Here is a 24,180-nt window from a genome sequence, read left to right as displayed (position 1 = left end):
AATAAATACATACAAGATCAGTGAAGGCCAGTCCAGATAGGACAATTTTCACCCGACCTGATTAAATTGCTGATCAAATCTGCAAAACGGAACTCAAATTGTCAATCCACGAAAAAATCAGAGATCAATTTAACTGAATTTATTTGCCATAAAAAAAAATATTCATATATAGTCCGTCGACGTCCATCGGTCCACAACAGTCAAAATTCATATGAAAATATGAACCACATAAGGGGTCATCCATTAATTACGTCACACGAATTTCAAGGTTTTTTTACCCCTCCCCCCCTCCTTGTCACACTTGGTCACATTTGGCAAACCCCTCCCCCCTTCACATTTTCTTGACCCCCTCCCTCCCCCTAAACATGTGATGTAATTGTAATTAATGGATCACCCCTAAGGCGATGGCGCATATTGTTGCTGCCAAGTTGGTGCTAAAAATATGCCAGATGCTAAATGGAAAATTTTGGTGCCAAAGTGAGTGAATTTATGCCAGATCTGGCATCATTTATGCCAAGTTGGCAACACTGACAGTCCAGCCAGCTACCTGTCAAAATCAGTGTTGTCACTATAAAAAAATGCAGGCGTCAATAATCGTTTTTTTTCAATCGATTATTACGATTTTTATCTCTGCCGTGCACTTCATGAATGGGCAACTTGTTAGTTTGCATTTTTTTTACCAGTCTGTGGACTGTGGAGTCTGTGGGATCCCCGCGGCACGTCATTCTCGGACTTTCCGCTCCGTTCTTTATATGTTGATTACTTTTTGTGTATTTTGCGGCGTTAATAAAAATATTCTAGTGCATTTCAAACCAAATTGGAAGAAAGTGTCGACTGTTAGTCACAGTCCGCATTTGTTTACCTAAAACCACCGGTAAGTCTATAGACATTCATCATAACTAAATAAAAAATGTCAAGTGGGTAAGTGTTTCGCAATTTATTTTTAGGCTTATAAAAATATTCTTGCACTAGAATTTTAATAATAACCTGATAACTCTCTTCATTGGTGTCTAGGTGTACAATAACGCCTCGTTAATGTTAATTTGATACGCCGGTTTGTACGTAATTGTGTCGCAATTCTCTCAAGTTTGTTTATACTAATAATATGCGATTATTCATCATCAATCATTATCTACGGCATTGAATTTATCTTATGTTCGTTACATACTCATTAAGGCTTATAAATTTGCAGTTAAATGTGTGAAAATGGCCTTGAATCCTGAGACAATTGAGGAAGACTCGTTTATTATTCTGGGTACTTCCCCGGGCACTAGTCTGGACATAAAATGCAACGGCAACGGCGTAGTGAGCGATGGGCCGCTGAACAAGTCGCAGATCGAGGATGCCTTGAAGGACCTGTCTGCTGAGGCCAGCATGGCGTTTAAGGCCACATTCAAACTCGGTGATTGTGTGAGTATTTTTACTAGTTTTCAAAGTGAAAGTTATTTTACTGGTTTGTTTTGGGTATGTAGTAAGATCATTATAGAAAATTATTTTGCATACAATCAGGTTTTGTTGTAGTTAGTTGGTAATGTTTTTAACCCTGAAATTGTATTAATAGTATCCAAAATACTGAACATAACCTTTGATGCTCATTTTGAGAGTAGCAGAGTACTTATTGAGTGTCAAAATAATCGTTAAAAAATTTCATTTCAATATACATATTATTACATACATACATACATCACTGGCTCAGTGACCCAAAAAGGATCTTGGCCTCTGACATAAGAGATTGCCACTATATTACGATATTATAATGTGTTTGGTTTAATTTGGTACTTGATATAAGAGTACATTATTTTATGCGTTTACATGTTACATGCATTGTCTGTAATGTTTGCATAACACCAATATTTGTTTACATAATTTCTTTGCTTAAAAGCCAATCACAACAATCTTAACCAAATATTGACTGATATGTTATATGTATACTGTCATTCTTTTTAAATTGTGAAGCAAATGATTAGGCTTGTCACTTTTCTTTAATATATGACATCTATTTCAGTCTACATTATTTGATCATGTAATATATTCATCTACTCTCAACTTGTAGATTTCATATACTTTTATTTAAATACCTAAAGGTACAGACTTTTTTTTCAGTAGCTTTTTGCTATTTTCAAAATTACCCCACTCTCAAAATTCCCCCAACGCACCTAGACATTCTTGATAAATGCTATTATAAGGTTATTGTTTTGAAGTCTCTTGGGTACTTAGTTTTAAATGGGTTATAAACATAGAGTTAATTACATCACTGTTGATAATAGTAAGTGTAGTAACAGCTATTGGATTTAATGGTTTTGTTTGTGTAATTATTTTTAGATAAAACTCTGATTTTGGCATAAGATCAATGTGGGTAAATTTGTTTGTTGAAAATAGGGATGTTTCGTCTACTTTAAAAAAAGTATTTCACACTGTGCATGAAATAAAGCACCACATAATCATTAAAAAAATATAGATAACAGTTATTTTTAAACACAATTACTATTTAATAAATCAGATAGAAATATAAAAAGCGAGTGATATGACCGTTACGTCACTATACTCGCATTTTTGGGGTAGTTGTAAGCTCTTTCCACAATGGGCCATCTACCAAGCATATAATTTGGTGCAGAGTGTTAAATAAGAAATATTTTTTTTCCTTATGGCTCCTCTACACGATGGGCCAGCACCGGCCACTCCAAGGGACGCATTTATGCGTTAGAGGGAGCAAGTGATATTGCTATCTCATTCTATCGCATAGCTGCGTCCCTTGGAGTGGCCGGCGCTGGCCCATCGTGTAGAGGAGCCATTACACAGATGACCTACTAGCTCCAAACTAAGCAAAGCTTGTACTATGGGTACTAGGCGACGATATACATACGTATATACATAGAAAACAGCCATGACTCAGGAACAAATATCTGTGTTCATAACACAAATAAATGCCCTTACCGGGATTCGAACCTGGGACCATCAGCTTCATAACCAAATATATAGTGGTCTTTTTCTTCCTCGCGTTATCCCGGCATTTTGCCACGGCTCATTGGAGACTGGGGTCCACTTGACAACTAATCCCATGATTTGACATAGGCACTAGTTTTTACGAAAGTGACTGCCATCTGACCTTCCAACCCAGAGGGGAAACTAGGCCTTATAGCCAAATATATTGTGGTATTTAATTATAATAACACATTTGTCATTATAATAACAAGTTTTGTTAAGTGGTCATTAACATTGGCATTAAATACATATTAATTAGCACACACACTTTCTCACGAGGGACACAGTCAATGGAAAAGGCCTTTGACTGTGTCCCTCGTGAGATGATCTGGTGGGCGCTGCGGTCCAAGGCTGTACCTGAGGCCTATATTGACACTATCCGGGACATGTACCACGATTCTGATTCAATAGTCAGGACCGCTGTTGGTGACACCAACCCCTTCTCTGTCACTGTTGGAGTACATCAGGGCTCTGTGCTCAGCCCGTTTCTGTTTAGCGTGATATTAGACGCCCTGTCAGCCAGCATCCGAGACTACCATGAGCAGCCACCGTGGCTATTCATGTATGCTGATGATATCGCGCTGACAGACTCTGATAAGGGCCGACTTGTCCAGCGTGTGAACAGATGGAGGGGGTCGCTGGAGAACGGCGGTCTTAAACTAAATGTGGCGAAGACAGAGTACATGGCCTGCAATAGTACAGATCCTCTACCCGTCCGCATAGGCGTGGACATGGTCGAGCGCACGGATCAAGTTAAGTACCTAGGATCTGTACTTAGCACTACCGGGGACATCGACAGCGACGTCAAAGCCCGAATTTCCGCTGCTTGGGTCAAATGGCGGGAGATGACTGGGGTTATTTGTGACCCCAAAATGCCGATTAAGTTGAAGGGACAGGTCTATAAGACCATCATTAGACCTGCCCTTCTGTACGGCAGCGAGACTTGGCCTTTACTAGAGCGGCACAAGCAGGAACTGCGTGTCACGGAAATGAAGATGCTACGGTGGATGTGCGGAGTTTCACGCAAGGATCACGTCCGAAACGCCCACATTCGGGGTAGTCTTGGCGTCCGTGACATTGCAGACAAACTGCAAGAGTGTCGCCTTCGTTGGTATGGCCACGTCTCGCGCAGACCGGCAAGTTACGTGGGTAACAAATGCCTGGCCATGCCGCCTCCTCCCGGTACGGGAAGAAGAGGCCGGCCCAAGAAGCGATGGCTTGATGTCGTCAAGGAGGACATGCGTGCCAACGGACTCACTACCAGGGATGCCGAAGATCGGGCAAAGTGGTCACGAAGGAGTCGGAAGGCGGACCCCGGGTCCTCGCGCCCCGCGCGGGGGCACAGCCGGGATTGACGCCAGGATGATGATGATGATGACTTTCAACATAAACAGTTATTTTACAAGTATACTATTAGGTATTCTAATAACCAGCTGTTTGATGGGTGTATTAATTACCGACGTGATAAAGACAGGATAAAGCGTCCGTCTCTTTCGTGGGCGTCTATCGAGCGGTGGTAATAAGTGACGTTTCCTTTATCATGCGATAACCGCGTCCGTCATGTGTCCGCAGATAAGATGAGATTATCGATCACGATATGTCACGCATGAAGTATGAATCACAGAATTCATAAGATCATTAAGGTAGAAAATAGCAAAAGTCTGACCAGTAATATATGATCATTGTCAAGAGGGCGCTGTTATTCTCATGTATTGGGTGACAGTTCAGTTTAGTATGAAAAAATTAGTTCCAGTGAAATTCCGCAACATGGCGCGTGGTCATATATGGTCAGGCTTTATAAGTATCTATAATGAATAGCTGACTATGACATCATTTATTTAATTCATCTAACAGTTGCAATGTTTGATATAAAATTAAAAGTCAAATAGATAGTGAAGGCCAAAGTGGCCTAATATAATATGCTAGCTACCCGCCCCGGCTTCACACGGGTAACAAATTATACACAAACCTTCCTCAAGAATCACTCTATTGATAGGTGAAAACCGCATGAAAATCAGTAGTTTTTGAGTTTATCGCGAACAAACAAACAAACACACAAACAGACAGACGCTGCGGGGGACTTTATTTTATAAGGTGTAGTGATTAGGACAAATCCCTATTTAATATATAGGTATTATACTATATTAGATTGTCTTAAACTTTGTACGCTTATTAGCAAAATTTTATCATTCTGTATTAATTCCAGCCATCACCAGCCTCCCTAATGGTGGCCAGCACCATAATCTCTGAAGACAAAAGCACCGAAGAACTCCAGAAGCGCTTCGGAGAGATCCTCGACGAGAATGTGCTTCTCAAAGAAACATTGAAGCAGAACAATGACTCCATGAAGGAGCAGTTCTGTCTGATAGCGTCGTGTCAGGAGGATATGATGAAGACGCATTCCCTGCATAAGGAGAAATTTGATGAGACGAGGGAGCTGGTGGAAAAGGTAGGTTAAATATTCATTAATATCAAAAAAGAAAAATCCCTTTTTTGTTTTTTCGTTTTTAAGTCACGACGCAAAAAAAGGGGTGTTAGGTATATGTTTGACGCCAATGTCTGTCTGTGGCTTCGTAGCAATTTCCAACGGATAGATAGAGTTTGATGCGATTTTTTTACATGAAAGCGAGTTCTTAGTTATATTTCATAAAAATCGATCTAGCAGTTTGAAAAGTATCAGCTCTTTTCCAAAATGATGTAAGGCATGTTTATGCTTAGGGGTTTTTTTTTATTGTTGTAAGGGGTCACATTTGGGTTAGGTTAAATAAGTATGTCAGGATGAGATGATGAGATCCTAAACAAATTGAGGGAGCTCTTCAAATATAGGAGAGATTCTTGACGAGAATGTGCTTCTCAAAGAAACATTGAAGCAGAATAATGAGTCCATGAAGAAGCAGTTATGTCCGATAGCGTCCTGTCAGGAGGACATGATGAAGACGCATTTGCTGTATAAGGAGAAGTTTGATGAAACCAGGGAGCTGGTGGAGAAGGTTGGTTGGTTTTTTGCTAATTTCTCCTTAACCTTCTTTCATCTATTAATTGTTGTTTGTATGGTGCAGGTAAATATTTATCTGCATACAATACTGCAAACAGAGGACGAATAGACCATGGACCGTCCTTTAACCTATGTTAAGCTGTTATTTATATTACTTTTATTACGCATATAATTCTCTGCATTGATTAAATACGCCCGCCAAGAAACTGCGTAGCAGTATCTTAAATTACTCTTTGATAGAAAGTAATACATAATTTACTTTGTTTATGTATGGACTTTTTTATATATGTTGAGGTCTTAGAGTATTTAATAACCGAAGTCGTCGTTAAGAGCTTTACCCCTCTGCCGAAAACCTTGCGCAATTGTGCAAACTTTTATATAGACTGACGTTTATCTGACGTGGCTATTTGTACCTTACGTACAAATAGCCATACATTTGATGTGCCCCGCCCCCGCAAAAATCGGCAGACTTTTTTGTGCAGAAAATGAAAAATAAGGCGAACTAACTGGAGAAGTTACTAAATGCTCTAAGGCTGAGGTAAGGTATATTATAGACTTGAATAATATGTTTATGCTTTTGCTATACAACTTAATATTTCTCAACAGCTGCGTCAAGAAAACAAGAAACTCAAACAAGAGATAGTCCAGCTAAAAGAGACCAAAGTTAACACTGAAACCGGAGAGGAAGACAAAGTGAAATCGGGCCCTCCGTCCGCTGTGGAGTTCGTGACGTGCCCTGATGATGACACCATTAATAAGCTGACAGCACAGTTGGAACTGGTCGAGAAACAACGACGTCAGGTACGTGCTGTAATCGTTTTAAAATTTGACATATATCCGTGGTATTCAGTGATTACAGTGTACATTTGAACTTTTTGGAGTTTGAAAAAAATGAGATTTAGGCATTAATTATAATATAAATAAGGCCTATAACACATTCAGGGCCAATAACCCGACTTTCGGGTACACTGCTCGTAGCGACTACGCGCTCCATACGGCAAAGACGTGGCTACGCGCTACGAGAGTGGCAATTAATGTGATAAGGGGACTTCCTTTATTTCTTTCTCGCTCATTAGATTCTGCTATTAATGACTGCTCGACAATTTAAAAACAAAAAACTGTTGTGTCGCTAAGATGGTTTTTGTTTTCTATGATTATAATTATTGTATGTTATGCTGTACGGTATGTATCTTATGTAAAGACATTGACATTTATTATTATTTTACATATTGCAGGTAATAGTTGACAACGAGAAACTGACCTGGCAGAAGGAGTCCTTGGAGCACATCGTGGACGCGACATCCAAAGAACGAGACGACCTTAAGGAGAAACTCAATGACGTCGAGGTATAACTTCATATTTTACTAACTTTACTCATTTGACCATTCGTAAGCGCTGGTGGCCTAGCGGTAAGAGCGTGCGACTTGCAATCCGGAGTTCGCGGGTTCATACCCCGGCTCGTACCTACCAATGAGTTATTCGGAACTTATGTACGAAATATCATTTGATATTTACCAGTCGCTTTTCGGTGAAGGAAAACATCGTGAGGAAACCGGACTAATCCCAATAAGGCCTAGTTTCCCCTCTGGGTTGGAAGGTCAGATGGCAGTCGCTTCCGTAAAAACTAGTGCCTACGTCAATTCTTGGGATTAGTTGTCAAGCGGACCTCAGGCTCCCATGAGCCGTGGCAAAATGCCGAATGTAATGAAATGTAAATCTTAATGAAATGGAACAGAGTTGCTTTTATTTTGTTTCGTTCGATTTTAAAACAAAACAAATTCAACTCTATTTTCTAATACCATTGATTCAAATTCTATTGCCAATTTTCCTTTTGAAGGTGCTAGAGTAATTTAAGAGTAAAATTTATACGGCGTCAGGAACGGTCGTTCCCTGGGATATTATCACAACACCACTTATACTGTAGTAAGGCCGCATTCCCAGTATGCCGTAACGACAGTAATCGCACCGTCCTATATGTGAACACCTCCGTTTAAATATACAGGCCACGGCGCACCACTATCTGTCGTCAGGACTAAAAATTACATAATCTTTTAGTTATTTATTTAAACTTTATTGCACATTAAAAAATATGTACAAATGGCGGATTTAATGCCATAAAGCATTCTCTACCAGTCAACTATAGGGCAAAACAAATTCTCGAATGGGTGCAGTGAGAAAAATAATTCGAAAAACAACAACTGTAAGCAATTTTGGACAACTATTAAAAAAAATTTAAATTGAAAACTTATATTTTCAGTTGCAACTTTCCGGCAAAGACAGCGACTATGCAGCAGAGATGCACATGTTAAAGTGCACCATACAAGACCTCCAGGGCCGTCTGCAGTCTTCCAGCAGCATTGTGAGTGCAAATTTAAACATTATTACAAAGGGACTGGGTCTATTTTCAGTTGCAACGTTTCAATATAGACAGTGGCTGCGCGCACATGTTAAAGTGTGCAGAATTCCGGAGGGTAGCCAAGGTGATATAAATCGTCAATCGTACGACAGACGCCAAACTACGAAAAGCCGATTCGATTGGCGTTTTTCTATCAACAATTATCTACGCCCCAGGTCAGACTGCAGTTTCCAGTAGCATTGTAAGTGCAAATACATACTTTATGACTAAGAGGATAAGTTCTATTTTCTATTTCAACTGTCCGGGTTTGAATCTTAATACAATGGGATAAGATCTATTTTAAGTTGCACTTTTTCGGTAAAAACAGCTACTTTTGAACACATCACACATTTTGAAGCGTAAGTAAGTTAAGTGCAGAATCAAGCCTTATGGCTGTGAAGATAAAGTCTATTTCAAGTTGCACCTTCACGGTAACACACAAACAGCCTTTGCCATTCCGTAAATATATAAAAAGTGCAAATTCATACTTTATGACTAAGAGGATAAGTTCTATTTTCTATTTCAACTGTCCGGGATAGAACACATGTTAAAATGCACCAATCAAGACCTTTAAGGCCGCCTACAGTCTTCCAGCAATATTGTAAGTGCAGGTGAAAGGTTTGAATCTTAATACAATGGGATAAGATCTATTTTAAGTTGCACTTTTTTGGTAAAGACAACTACTACGTCCACATTTTGAAGCGTAAGTAAGTTAAGTGCAGAATCAGACCTTATGGCTGTGTTTATAAAGTCTATTTTAAGTTGCACCTTCACGGCAACAAAAATAGCCTTTGTCATTCCGTAAATATATAAAATATTTGAAACTCTAGGCCCATAAGTTGTTCGCAGAAATCGCGAAGCGTCTGGTTGACGTAACTGGTGACCGAAGAGCTGGCGGCTACTTCGCACAACCTATCAGCATTGCGATATAGCGAGTAAATGCCGCCAGCATCCTTGGTACAATGCCTCAAGGGCCTATTTTAGATTTAAACTAGTTAGTAATTTCATTTAGTAATACCACTGTATATATCTTGTTTATCAATAAAATAGTTAAAAAAAAAACGGTTAAATTCTTGACTTTCAGACAAGTCAGTCTTCGGAGGAGATCAAAAGGCGCGACGCCTTGATTCTGCAGTTGGAGACCAAACTGTCTGCTTTGCAGAGCGATTACAAAACTTCGCAGTTGAAGGTTCTAGAACTGGAGAACGTTAAGGTAATCATTTAACTGGATTGAGCAATATCCATGTGTCCAAAAAGTAACAGTGGACCGACGCCTTTGATGTTTGCGTAAATGCTGACACCGCAGAAGAACACAGGGCTGTCACAGATTTTTACACACCAACACAATACCAAACATTTCAAATAAGATACGCTGGCCCTGTAAGTAGTACCGAGCTACTAACAATGGCGACGTATGCAGCTCGGGTGCGCGCGACCCGCCCCTCGCCCCGCGCACCCCGCATGATTGCCCTGCGACGACTGCTTCGTTGAATGACTGTATTGTTTTATAGATTGTGATCCAGGCAACGCCATCTAGTTTACTACTCGAAATCACTTTGCTATATAATTATTCAATAGCAGGTATAATTCTTTTGTCATGCGTAATAAGGTTGCGTTTATATAGTTAATTTTGTGTTCCAAAAATGAAATTTCATCACTCTTATGTGTATCACTGAGGGCCAGTTGCACCAACCACATTTGACAGACTGATCAACGTCCGCCGGCGCGCCACTATGAAACTTTCCATACATAAACATTTAGCGAACTCTTTAACGATACGAACAGTTTGGTACAACCGACCCTTAATGTTTGGTTTGTTACATACAGTTACATATTAATGACTGGCTTACCAATGAATCTTAATATGTTACATTATGTGAATTTTCATTTTCAGATGGAATTTTCGAAACACAAGTCCGGAATGGCCGAGATAGTGAAAATATACAAGGACCAAATACAAGATCTCCACAACAGGCTTAAGGATGCACAGATCACTGTAAGCACATCTCATCTATCTATTAAATAGCCTCCTTAATTTTTATATTGAAGGAAAAATTTACGCCACTGGCAGGACTTGAACCCGCGACCTCTGCAATCCGTGCATCGCTCTTAACCAATTGAGCTTTGGAAGCCTACCAGAAAAAAAATCCTTTAATATAAAACTAGCGACCCGCCCCGGCTTCGCACGGGTTAACCTTAACAAATACACCTAAACCTTCCTCAAGAATCACTCTATTTATAGGTGGAAACCACATCCACATAATCCGTTCAGTAGTTTTTGAGTTTATCGCGAACATGCAAACAGACAGATGCGGCGGGGGACTTTGTTTTATAAGATGTAGTGATTTAGACGCAACTCGACGACTTGCGCCTATTTTGCATAATAGGGGGTGGGCTAGTCCTGCCAGCCCAGCTCCTCAAGGAATCCTATCAAACCTTTGATGTTGAGTAGGACCTCGGGGAGGTCTCTCGGGGATCCGAGATGTTTTGCCCTGTATGGGGCCAATCCGCTGCATTCCAACACCACGCGAGAGGCTGTTTCTTCTTTCTCCATGCATCCACGGCATAGGGGACTGTCTGTGACACCTGTTACAAAATGATGTTTGTTAAAAAGTCCATGACCTGTTATGACACTGGTTATCTTCTTCTCTATTTATCTCTAGTCTCTAATGCCATCTCTCTCCCTCAGCTGTTCCAGCCCGTCCGTCTGTCTATCAGTCCGGACTCAGAAAGCCCTGGCGAGTTCAGCAGCTACCTCGCCAATGTCAAATTATATGACAGGACGCTGAAGCATTTAGCCGAGCTGTTAAACGGCTTGGTTCATGGGTGAGTAATTGAGTATCATTTCATTTTTAGGGTTCCGTACCCAAAGGGTAAAAACGGGACCCTAATACTAAGACTCCGCTGTCCGTCTGTCCGCCAGTCTGTCTGTCATCAGGCTGTATGTCATGAACCGTGATAGCTACAGTTGAAATTTTCACAGATGATGTATTTCTGTTGCCGCTATAACAACAAATACTAAAAACAAAATAAAATAAATATTTAAGTGGGGCTCCCATACAACAAACGTGATTATTTTGCCGTTTTTCGCGTAATGGTACGGAACCCTTTGTGCGCGAGGCCGGTTTTTACAAGCTTTTATTTAGCTTGCCTGTTATTATGCCTGTATCACATAGATCAAAAATTGGGGAAGGAGTAAGACAATAATATTATTAATACATAAATGTATTTCTATTCTATTCTATTCTATTCTAAATTAATCGGTTTATTAGAAAACACAATTCCTCTAATGAAGGCGCCACTGGACGGTCGACTCAGTCTTAATCTTAACTATTGTCTTATTCAAACTCGATGGGTAGGGTGACAGGTGTCATCTTCATATATTATATAACCTAAAAACGCCAAATCTCGCAAAAATTGTATTAAAATAACACCAGTCAGCGTACCCATCGAGTTTGAAAAATACTATAAACGTAGTAAGTCGTTAAAACTAAGAATCGATTTGAAGAATATCTTTCGAATTTGGAAGACCTTCAATAGTTCTCTCGTGGCTTCTGTATTTGTTCGTTATGATTTAATTTACAACTGTTTTACGTATTTAGATTCGCTGTAATTTTGAAACAACTTGTATTTTATTGAAGTGAAAACTTCTTTAGCGGCGCTGTGCACTTTTTGAGGGGGGGGGGGAAAAATGTTAAACTCGCGACAGGTAAGAGTCGTAAGACGGACAGGGGACCTGATCGAAAAACTGTTACGTCATTGAGTTTTTTGATTTAAATGCCATCTAGTGAGTTTCCCTCTAACTGGTACAAATATAACTCGAGTACTAACAGCGATGTGCTTAGGGGTTTCAAGTAATGCGACGAAATAACGCTAGACGGCGTTAACCTCAATTATACATAGTGCTGCAGACATTTTGCACTAGTCATTGAGTTTTCACTTCTGTCGGCACTCCCGGAGTGCAACCCGTCGTTTTTTTTAAATCTCTTGTTATTTTCAGTGCATCGGACAGCCTAGTACAGACAATAGGCGTTGTTGCGAGCCTGCACGACTTCAAGCTAGAGCGAGCGACCGCCGACCAGGTCCGCGCCGGACTGGCCGACGTCAGGCAGCAACTGGACAAACAGTACAGCAACGCCCTCAACAACATGTCAGTATTTTATATACACACATACTAGTATAATATAAGGCTACGTTGGTCACACAGTGCATCAGACAGCCTAGTGCAGACAATAGGCGTTGTAGCGAGCCTGCACGACTTCAAGCTAGAGCGAGCGACCGCCGACCAGGTCCGCGCCGGACTGGCCGATGTCAAGCAACAACTGGACAAACAGTACAGCTACGCGCTCAACAACATGTCAGTATTTTATATACACACATAATAGTACATTATAATATAAGGCTACGTTGGTACGCATTATAATAGAGCATAGTACAAAATAAGTTTTTGGCAAAAATTAAATTTTTGGTACAATCTTTTATCGCTGACTGTAATTTTCTTTCCACAGACAACTAATACTCATTGAGACCATTCTAAAAAACCCCAAACACAATTAGGTTGCGTTGTTTTATTACAGTCGCACTATAAATAGGGTAAATTTTTTTTTCATTTAAAGATACTGTTGTAAAATAAAATAAAAGTATACTTATTAACAAATTTGGTAATGTATGGACTCTTATAATTTCAGTGGCCAAGTAAGAAGCACTCTGACAATATTTGAAGGTATATTCAAAGACTACAACGAGTTGCTGAAAAAATCGGTGACAATGCAAAATGTAAGTAGTAGATTTATTTTATTATAGAATTAATATTGACGCCATCTACTCGACTGTAGGCCAAAGGTATGGTGCAATCTTTTTGAGCGATGGCGCTATAACCTTCAGCCTACTCTTGAGCAGATGGCGTTAATATTAATATTTAACAAGTTAACACATATCAGTGAAAGAATAATGATCAAAGTCCAATGGCGTTCTAACAGTTATAATCTTCTGTCGAAAGATGGCAGTAAATGTACTGTAGCTACATAATTTACCATGACAGTGCCTTTCCCCATTTCATTTGGGGTCGGCCCTCCGAATATTTTTTTTAATTTACCATGACAGTAACTGTCTATTTCAAATTCTCTTTGTCTTGCAGAAACCTTCAGGCGGTCCGAACGTAGAGGCGCTGACCACGGCTCTGCTCGCCAGAGGGCAGGAGGTGTCGGCTCTAACCCTGGAGCTGAACACTTTGCGACAGCAGAAAGAGGAAGTCGATGTACTGAAAGCGCAGCTGGATCTCTACAAGTAAGTTTTTATAATATGTTATACTTTGAAAATAGTTCATTAACCTTTTGACCGCCATAGAATTTTTCATCCAGCGAGCTTGTGTCGCCGGTGGCACGAAGTTACACAAAGTTTTGTCTTATTTATCAGACCGCGGCGAAATGAGCATAGTAGCTTCTAGTTTTATTTTGAGATCCTCAAATTTGGTAATCATTTTGATTAACATCGTTTTTACACCGCTTTTAAATTGTCCGTACATATTCACAACAATATCAAAAAATTTCAAAAAACCGCGAGTGACAATTTGAATTGACGTACGTAGGGCGCGCTCCGCGCGCTCAGCAGAAAAAAATGTTTTGGTTCGATGTACATTGCTGCTTTTCTTAGCGCAATACTGCTCTTTGAGCGTTTCCCTACTTTAGTTTGCTTTACATTGCTACTGACAAGATTTGCTTGACCCACTATATATTAATCAGCGTTTATATCTAAATATTAACGTGTCAACAGGAGCGACTTCGAAGCCGAGCGCACGGCTCGTGAGATGATGGCCGTGGAGAAGGAGCACATCCTCACAGACCTGCGGACCAGTCAGCGCCGCAACCAGGAGCTCATGCAGAAACTCGAACAGGTCGGTACTGAGCTTTATTTGTTGTCAATATTTGAATGTTTCTAAATAATACCGGTTATTACTGTAATGTTCTGCCTCCAGAGTGCAGCACTAGCAAAAATCGTAAACCATATATCCTCCTGAATCCCCCTAGTCATTATTGCAGTTTTGAATTTGGAACCTACTTATACTTCATTTTAATTCAAATTTCCATTTCTTCCTCCTTTTCAATCCTTTATAAAGGCCTCAGGGACTCAGGAGGATATCAAAGATGCATTGATTGAGTAAGATGCGTAAATTCAGTGACCGCAAAACATGGCGCAGTACAGCGCCATCTGTTCTGGATGTCAAAATAAGGGGAACGTTTTTTTCTTAGACTTTACCTCTCTATTACAATCAAGTCTCTTTGCATACATATACTTAGTATGCCTTAAACAGTTGACAAGTTTTCACAGATAATTTGTTACGAATAAATATGACAATGATGCAACAAGGCGGCTTGTTTAGAGGCCTTTAACGAAACGCGATAATCGAAATTTCGTTACCTGCCTCTCTATCGCTCGAATATGCAAGAGTGATAGAGAGGCAGAAAACGAAATTGCGATTTTCGTGTTTCACAGGAGGCCCTCTGTTTGTGCTAGTTGCAGCCCCTTCGCAGAGTTTTGCGTAATATTCCCTATTCACAGCATGGATGTACTAATTCGGTCATCAGACTGATTCGGGTACGTATAGTCGTACACCGCTCTGCTATCCCACAAACGCTATGTATGTAGATAGTCCCGCTTTCATACCGGACTCACAGTATAAGGAAGGTGTCTTTTAGACCCAATAGCCCAACTTCGAACAATTTATAATTCTCGTTCGAGATTCAAAATCTCGAACACATTAGCTTGAGCGCAACGGTCCGCCCGGGCGCGCCCTTAGCAAAGCCGCGCACGATCTGACGCCCAGTCACTTGTGCAGACCCGAGCTCCAGCTCATTACATGGTATAAATCGGTGCACACTGCCGGAGTGAAATGCGGATCCGCAGCCAATGAGAAGATGCCAGCCTACATGTAGGGCCGGGGCGACACTGGCTGCCCAGCGGACTGAACGGGGCGGGTAGTGAAGCGGCAAGCGGTAATTCAGTCTGCTCGCATACGTTTTTTTTACATGAGAATGTGGTTAGAGTTACACCAAGAAAAGTCTGCAGCGATGTTGATAGCCCACGCAGTGCAAGTGTTGTTTATACGTCATAATTTCATATAAGTTTGACGTTTAAAATGACACTTACACTGCGAGGGCTATCAAAATCGCTGCAGACTTTTCACGGTCTGACTATATGACATTTCGAATACCTAACTTAGCTTTGATCGAACACTTGTGACGTTGCACGCTTATTTGCTTCGTTAAGCGTTTTAACGCTGACAGCTGTCACCAAGTTATCAACTCGTCACGCACTTGAAAATAAGTTAAAGAAGTATTTAAAATAAGTATCGTCGGACTTATTGAAGTGTTTTGTTTAGTTCCGCCGGAGACGGCGCGCCGCCGACCCGGATCCGTGCGACGTGCAGTAACAAGCGAGACTAAGCGCCACTTGCACCATCCCACTAACCCGGGGTTAACCGCTTAGAGTGTTAACCCAGTGTCAAATTGTACTGGTAACCACGGTAATTCCAGGTTAAACCCGTTAACCCGGGTTAGTGGAATGGTGCAAGTGGCCCTAATATATCAAGTGACGTGGCTACTGCGTGACAACATTACCAAGTTGTGGGGTACAAACTACCACAGCATGGCAAGATTAAAAGGGAAGAGGTTGGCAACATTACCAAAGCTTGGCAAAATCAACCATGGTCATGAAATAAATTAAAAAAAAATAGCAAAATCAACTGATTGACGTGGCTTGGACGAAATGCAACTGGCATGGTGACAGTATCACATTACAACATTACCATAGCCACAGAATAAATAGTAGTACTAGGTACAGAAGACTCGCTCTCTGTTACGATCAGGACAGATATGGCCGCTAGGTGGCGACAGCGCCACGCGCGGCTTATGGCTAGCCACCAAAATTGGTGTGGAACGGATGTACTTGTAGCTACCTGTTGCAAAGGGACGAAATCGCGGAGTGAGCTACGCCTGCCATAGCCACATCGAAGTAATCGAGATAACAACAAGTAATGTTGGCAGTATACCATTTTGGCAACTGTCAAAACAGTAAACTAGTCTAAAAATAATACTTATTTAGAATTGGCATTATCAACTTATATCATTATTTATTTCGAAGCTTTTTACAAGCATCTTGTTTAAAAATGTGATATTTATATTTAAAATTAAAATATTGTGCACCAACTTTTATTTCATGTTTAACTTGTACATACTTATAACTTATAATCCAGTGATGTAATCTTTTGTGATAGAATAGCATTTATCTCATGTAGGCAAAGAGGCAAATTCCTCTCTTTTATATTATAATGTTTCTGTGATATTTACGAGTTTGGATTTTATGTACCTAATGATTATCTTCTTAAGGCAAATTAAACGTTATTTTAATTATTTGGTTTTTCATTTAAAATATTCTCATATACCTACTATAGTGTTAAGAAATTAGTAAGGGTTAGGCGCTACGATGCCAGGCTGGTTCTTATACGATCCAGAAAATATCTTTAGGAGCATTCCATGAAATTGTCTACCGTTTGTCCCGTACAAACGCGAATTTTCTGAAGATTTGCAGGTATAAGAGTTTCCTTTTCTATCACAAATGGTCAAAAATATGCATAGAAAAATAATCGCCTGCTTTAAATGCCGAAAAAAAGTCGCAACACAGTGAAATGCTCCTTTAGCCTTTCTGCGGTGAATTATCATTAAACCTTATAAAACTAAGTCCCCCGCCGCGTCTGTATGTATGTATGTTCGCGATAAACTCAAAAACTACGGAACGGATTTTCGTGCGGTATTCGCCTATCAATAAAGTGATTCTTGAGGAAGGTTTACGTGTATAAGTTAAGGTTTTAGAGGAACATTTTGAATTCGTTATTAAACCGAAAAGTTTATTCCTTATCCCTTTGAACGCCGGCGAAGGAATATGCCGTGCCCCGGACGCCAGGCGATTGCGATTATTTAAGCGAAATTGAACTTTACGGAGTCCCGCGTAAGTCCCTATTGCATTGGCGAAGCTGACGTCTGTGGCCGTCGTTGGCGTCCTTGTCAAGACTTTCCGATGACGTCCACAGCAGTCTTCGGCGATGAAAGGCTTATTCTAAGATATTGTTTATTGTCTACTTTTAACTAATAGTGAAAGTGTTTTGATATGTATACATAATTATAAGTGGCTCTTAGGTGAGAGAAAACTTCGCGAGGAAACCGGAATAATCGCAATAATTTATCTCTGATGTTGAAAGGTCAGATGGCAGTTTCATTCGTAAAAATATGTGCATGGGCCATTTTTAGGGTTCCGTACCTCAAAAGGAAAAAAATTGAACCCTTATGGGATCACGTCGACGTACGAGTGCGTCTGTCTGTCTGTCCGACCATTCCCCTCCCTTTATCTCCCAAACTACTGGGTCTAAAATTTTGAGAAAAATACACAACATAGTTCTTTACCTATACCTAGATCACAGTAAAACCTATTAAAAATGTGCAGCCAAGCGTGACTCGGACTTAATTACTTCGTTGTTGATTGATTGACCCTACGGGTTTTTTAAAGACATTTCATTCCACGTTCCACATAAAAAAATACATTGTTAAAAATTGGGTAATGTACTCGGACTTGACCGATTTTTTGTTTAATTATCAATTAATCGGGCCAATTTAGTATGCAATTGCTAATTAAAGTCAATTTACATTGTCAACAGAACCCGACCGTTTCCAGCAACAGCATGAGCCCCCAAAACAGACCTAATATACGCCCCGCCGGGTCTCGTCCGACCACTGTCATCCGAACTGCGACCCCCAGCTCGCCATCTTCCATTTCTACGCAGGGCAACACTACCGGCAATATGGTAAGACTGGCTACGAGCAATGATTCATTGATTAGTACCATGTCACAGTGACAATGATTCATGTTACATGAAAGTCGCTAGAGACCTCATACTGTTGTCACTGTGACAAAGTACAAAATGAGCAGGAAATTAAATTCTTTGCTAAACATCATACTCGTAGAGAAAAAAATACATAGAGTGCTCACTACATACAACAGTTTTGGTACCGAAAAGACTATTATTTTCATAGTCGACATCTAGCATCGAGTAGTGGAATTATCAGTACTGCTACTTGACAATAGATGTTGGATCGACCGAAAAGTCTAATGCTCAACAATTTTCAGCTAATATTGTAACCGGATTAACTGGAACTCTATTTGAACTCCTTCTCATTTAATATTAGTTGTGAATCAATACAATACAATTTTCGTGAGTCGCGATTCACGAGACATCTAGTATCAAGTAGCAGTGCTGATAATTCCGCTACTCGATGCTAGATGTCGACTACGAAAATAATAGTCTTTTTGGTACCAAAACTGATGTATGGAGTGAGCACTTTATTCTTACTATATAATATTTCTCTATGACATTATGCAGTAGTTAATACTTAGGGTCCAAAAAGGCGTAAAACAGCTTGTCAATAGTTGACATGTAACGTGCCAGTTATTACATAAAATATAGCGTCATTTATTTCGGCTGTTATAGCCGTAACACACTACCGCACCGCACCAAGGTCATTGTGGGACGCACCCATAAGTAATAGGGAGAAAGCGATATCTCTTTCTCCCTCTTACTTATCCTATAACCTTGGTGCAACTTGGTGCTCTTACTTATGACCTTGGTGCGGTGCGGTAGTGTGTTACGGCTATTAAGGGGCCCACTGATTAACAGTCCGCCGGACGGTATCGGCTTGTCAGTTGTTCGGAACTGTCAAAATTTTGTTCTAACTGACGGGCCGATACCGTCCGGCGGACTGTTAATCAGTGGGCCCCTTTAAACCGGGCACACGAGTTATTCATAGATTTTATCTATCTGTACGCGTTGTCACTTGTAAGAACTTAGTACTCAAGGTCCGGACCTGCATGAGACGGTGACGTGATGGTACCTAATACATACCTACCTATTTTCATAAATATATTAACAGTTAGCCTTTTGGTTATGAAGGGCTGCAAGCAGGATCGTGATTACAATGGTTTAAGTTTCAGTTGCAAATATATAGCTGGTCAAGCAGATCTTGTCAGTAGAAAAAGGCGCGAAATTCAAATTTTCTATGAGACGATATCTCTTCGCGCCTACATTTTTCAAATTTGCCGCCTTTTTCTACTGACAAGATCTGCTTGACCAGCTATAATTAGAATATCCTTATCTATTTTAATGTTAGTATGCATTGTACTGTTAAGGATCGATACTAACCACATGTGTACATTATTTATGTATTTTGTACATTCGATTTGTCATTAAGTATACTGATGGTATATTACCACGGAGCGCGGTGGCCGAGTGGATATGACGCCCGACTTTCAATCCGGAGGTTGCGGGTTCAAATCCTGGCTCGTACCAATGCGTTTTTCGAAACTTATGTACGAAATATCATATGATATTCACCACTAGCTTTTCGGTGACGGAAAACATCGTGATGAAACCTGCATACATCCGCGAAGAAATTCAAAGGTGTATGTGAAGTCCCCAATCCGCATTGGGCTAGCGTGGGGACTATAGCCCAAACCCTCTCGAGCTTGAGAGGAGGCCTGTGCCCAGCAGTGGGGCGTATATAGGCTAAATTATTATTTATTATATATATTACCACGAAGGTCCGGAAAAAGAAGAAGCTATCGAACGAGCCACCAGCGCCAAAAGAGCCTAAAGAAGTGACTCCGCCGCCGCTGCGTTTCGACTGCCCCGTCTGCGACGAGCCTTTCAAGACGCTCGTATTATTACAGCAACACGTTGAAAACTGCTTATTGTAGGGATAGGTTAGGGTTACAGTTCGTCAAAGTTAATTCTGCACAGACTTGAAAAGCGATAGAGTGTAGTACCACATGGTACCACCAAAAACGTCGAACTCCTATGAATACATCACGTTTCTAAACTGAAATAAATGTCATATACTAAGAAAAAGTGACCAAAACCTCCAGTGCCCCAGGCTGGAATCGAACCAGCGTCCTCTGCTATCGCGGCAGGTGCCTGTGCCATTCGGCCACCGGGCCACAGCGGCATAGGTCGGCATGACGTTTCTATTGGCGTTGCCACTCCCCCCATCAGGGGCCGATTGCATAACAAACTACAACTAATATTACAAGCGGAACTCCTTATTTAATAAGTGAAATTAGAAAAGGAGTTCCGCTTGTAATATTAGTTTTAGTTTGTTATGCAATCGGCCCCAGCTGTCGGACTGATAATATTTGTTTGCGTGCGTATGTGTAGGCATAATACTTGTTGTAGTGTGCGTGACCGCTAAAGATGGCGCGCCCCCGCGGCCTGACTACGCGGATGTAGGATCCTTCATCCGATATCGGATCGGTCAATGTGAAAACGTTCTTAGTCGTTGCCACTGTCGATGCAGAGTTAGCTTAGACAGACTAGTTGTTTTAACTGCCCAATCTGCGACGAGCCTTTCAAGACGCTCGTTTTATTACAGCAACACGTTGAGCACTGCTTTTTGTAGGGCTTAGGGTTTAGAGTCCGCCTAAGCTAATCCTGGCCCTGTAGCCAAGATGAAAATTGTTCGCTGAGAAACGCAAAGAAACGCTCTGTGTCTCCATCGCACTAGTATGGAAGAGTGATAGAGAGACAGATAGCGTTTCGTTGTCGTAGCGTTAACGATTGTCATATTGGCTAAATCCCCTGCACAGACTTGGAAAGCGATAGAGTTTAGCACCACCAAAAACGTCGAACTCCTATGAATAGATGACATTTCCATTGGCGCTGCCACTCTTATACTTTGTATTTTTAGGTATGTAAATAAAAGTAAACAAAATCTCCCCTCAAATGGCTCCCTAAGCCAGTCATAAACAACGAAAACTTTACATGATCAAATAATGTAGGTTAAAGTCAGGTCGTTCAGTGACTGATCCAGGCGGTTTTGTATTTGGTTGGTTGGTTGGTTGGTTGGTTGGGCTTTGGTTGGTTTGGTTGGTTGGATACCTACCCGAAAATTTACAAATTGTTTACTTTTATTTAAATACCTAAAGATACAGACTATAGTCGTTGCCCATTGGCAGATCGATGCAGAGTTAGCTTAGACAGACTAGTTGTTTTGACTGCCCAATCAGCGACGAGCCTTTCAAGATCCTCGTGTTATTACATCAGTATGTCGAACATATTGCTTATTGTACCTATGGATAATACGGGGTATAACTGCAATGTTCTGCCGCCAGAGTGCAGCACTAAGCTAGCTAGCAAACCATAGAGTACCTTATACATACTGTGCCTTAAACTGTTTTTTGTCAAGTTTTCACATACAATAAAATATGACATTGATGCATCAAGGCGGTTTATTAACAAGGGCCCACCGAGAAACGTGAAAATCGAAATTTTGTTATCTGCCTCTTTATCGCTCGAATATGCAAGAGTGATAGAGGTTGGATAACGAAATTTCGATTTTCTTGTTTCGCGGTAGACCCCCAGATTGTGATGGATAGTGGTAGTGGCGCCCCCTACGCAGAGTTTTGCGTAATATTCCCTATTAAGGCACAGGCTAGAAATAGTGAAGATTGACAACCCGTAATGGACAACCCCCATACAACGCCGAGGAAATCGTCATTGTTTTAGATGGCTAAATATGGAGTATTTTTATGTTTTAAATTTTGCATTTGTTCCCAGAGGTAGAAGGTGAGAATAAAATTCTCAGCTTTCACCACTGGTAACGACTTGGTGGTAATTAGTGGGAATAACCCTTTTGAACCAATTTTATTGCCACAAAAATATAATTGGCAATACACTGGCATTTTTGTTATCATTTAAAAAATGCATTTAGAATAATATACACATTTATTATTTGTATTCAGAAATATTTATTACAAAGTTTTTTATACAAATGAATTATTTTATAACAAATCATACGTACATTAGTTAAATAAATGACTTTTAGATGAATCCAAGTAATCTTAATTTATCTATGTCGCTTAATTATTACTTTATTTATATGATTATGGTGAGATTTTTTATTTATTTATATCCTTGAGTGTTTTAGATGTGTTAACCATATCTAACGTCCATTATAGACCGACCGCTTAACTGAGTCCTCGCCTGGGCGGCAGGCGTACGGCGCCCGCACCTTCCCCGCCACCCTTAGTCGTCCCGCCCCGTCGCCCCCGTACCGCGCAGGCGAGGACTCAGTTAAGCGGTCGGTCTATAGTGCCTAACCTACTCAACAATTGCATTGCTGTGCACAATTAACATGTATGGTATGAATTGTAAAAATGCGTTTTTTTGATGTTGATCTACACTTACGCGCCATGAAAACGGGATGTGTAAAATCTTCCTACAAAGGTTTGATAACTCGTGATCGTGAGTGCACCTAAATTCAAAATTGATGGACTAATTATCTAATCATCATCATCATCATATCAGCCAGAGGACGTCCACTTCTAGACATAGGCATACATAGCATAGGCTAGACATAATTAACTTATAACCTAAAATAAAAAATATTTGATCCGTCACTATAACCAATTGCTTACCGTGATTCCATTGTTGTAACCAGGGCTCGGAACCAGTTTTTTTTTTAAACCCGAAATAGCCCAATATTTTAAATTATTTTATGCTCTTTCCGTAGGACTGTATCATGTACATATTTAGGTAACAACTTCGTATTATTAGATTGTCCCATTAAATTAAAAATCAAATAATTAACCAAAGAACGAAAAATAACGTAATAATACCGGTGTTTTTTGTATGAAGAAAAACCGGTTCCGAGCCTTGGTTGTAATTATGTTGTACCTACTCCTAATTACAAATGTTATATTTATTTTGAAATAGCCGCATGATTTTTCTAATTACGAAAATAATTAAGTGTGTTTGGGTGTCATAATAGAGTGTGACTAAATAAGTATTAATCTAATATTCTCTTACAGGTGTACAAGTGCCCGAAATGCCTGAGATTCTCGAGCGAGCAGTACAAAGCTATGGAGGACCATTTCGACTTCTGCTTGGACGACTTTTAAGTTTCGTGGAAACTGTTCTCTTCTTCAAGACTTTTGGTATGTTGGCCCTGTATCTACGTTAGGCCGCCTTAGTGCCTTAAGCTTTGGATTCCTCCGAAAGCGGTGCCGTCATATAGCGGCCGTTATATAACGGCCGCAAAAGACGGCCGTCTTTACGGTGACGACATGTGGAAAGTACCACGGCGTCATAACACACCGTCAGCCACCAAGGTTAAAGCGGCAAATTTGAAAAATGTAGGCGCGAAGGGATATCGGCCCATAGAAAATTTGAATTTCGCGCCTTTTTCTACTGACAAGATTTGCTTAACCATCTATAATTTACTTGGAGGATGAAATATCATCAGAAGAGGAAAATAATCGTAGTACGGAAGATCGTTCGATAAATCTCGTGTCATTTATTCAAAATGGCTTCACCGCTATCTAATAAAACGTTCACGAAACTATCGACACCGTCATGACGGCCGTCATCCAAATAACGGCACCGCTTTTTTACGTTACGTTGACAATCAACGCCGTCTAGGAAACCGCGCCATCTTGTTTACATAGACAACGTTCTAGTGACGTCATTCACCGCTATATAGCGGCCGCTATATGACGGCACCGCTTTCGGAGGAATCCAAAGCTTTACCACTGCTGTAACCCGGAGCGGAGAAGGCAATGCTATTAGTTGACTTCCGCACGTCTTCTCTTATCTCCGCCTCAGTGGAAAGGCAGCTTTGGACGATATTTACCTCGTTTTTTAAGATTAGAAGAAGCTTATAGGAAATTAAAAAAAAGAGGTGTGTATAAGAAAATAAGAAGCAATTTTAAA

General features: G+C 40.5%; 1 protein-coding gene across 3 annotated transcripts; it reads left to right on the top strand.

Annotated features, from left to right (window-relative positions):
• Positions 1-714: 714 nt before the first annotated feature.
• On the top strand, positions 715-24,180 carry LOC134798075 (optineurin). Of its 3 annotated transcripts, none has more exons than XM_063770409.1 (15): positions 715-874; positions 1,193-1,410; positions 5,189-5,431; positions 6,584-6,778; positions 7,213-7,323; positions 8,235-8,336; positions 9,457-9,585; positions 10,267-10,368; positions 11,062-11,198; positions 12,373-12,522; positions 13,061-13,148; positions 13,510-13,658; positions 14,145-14,265; positions 18,079-18,225; positions 23,280-24,180. In XM_063770409.1, exons 2-15 carry the CDS (start codon positions 1,207-1,209, stop codon positions 23,367-23,369), a joined length of 1,968 nt encoding a protein of 655 aa, XP_063626479.1. In that variant the 5' UTR covers positions 715-874; positions 1,193-1,206; the 3' UTR covers positions 23,370-24,180. The 3 variants fall into 3 exon arrangements, with proteins under 3 accessions (XP_063626479.1, XP_063626477.1, XP_063626480.1); XM_063770407.1 differs by lacking the exon at positions 23,280-24,180 and adding an exon at positions 20,016-20,192; XM_063770410.1 differs by lacking the exons at positions 18,079-18,225; positions 23,280-24,180 and adding an exon at positions 15,751-15,901.

Source organism: Cydia splendana, chromosome 16, assembly GCF_910591565.1.
Source record: "Cydia splendana chromosome 16, ilCydSple1.2, whole genome shotgun sequence".
In the NCBI taxonomy this organism is placed as follows: Eukaryota; Metazoa; Arthropoda; class Insecta; order Lepidoptera; family Tortricidae; genus Cydia; species Cydia splendana.
Note: the sequence above shows the minus strand (reverse complement) of the source record. Positions and strands in the feature narration are given on the sequence as shown.

Bases quoted from the DNA above. Each gene is read 5' to 3' on its own strand.
- LOC134798075 (XM_063770407.1), top strand. From the start codon at position 1,207: ATGGCCTTGAATCCTGAGACAATTGAGGAAGACTCGTTTATTATTCTG. The intron at 13,149-13,509 runs GTAAGTAGTAGA...TTTGTCTTGCAG, and splicing joins AATCGGTGACAATGCAAAAT to AAACCTTCAGGCGGTCCGAA. The intron at 13,659-14,144 runs GTAAGTTTTTAT...ACGTGTCAACAG, and splicing joins GCGCAGCTGGATCTCTACAA to GAGCGACTTCGAAGCCGAGC.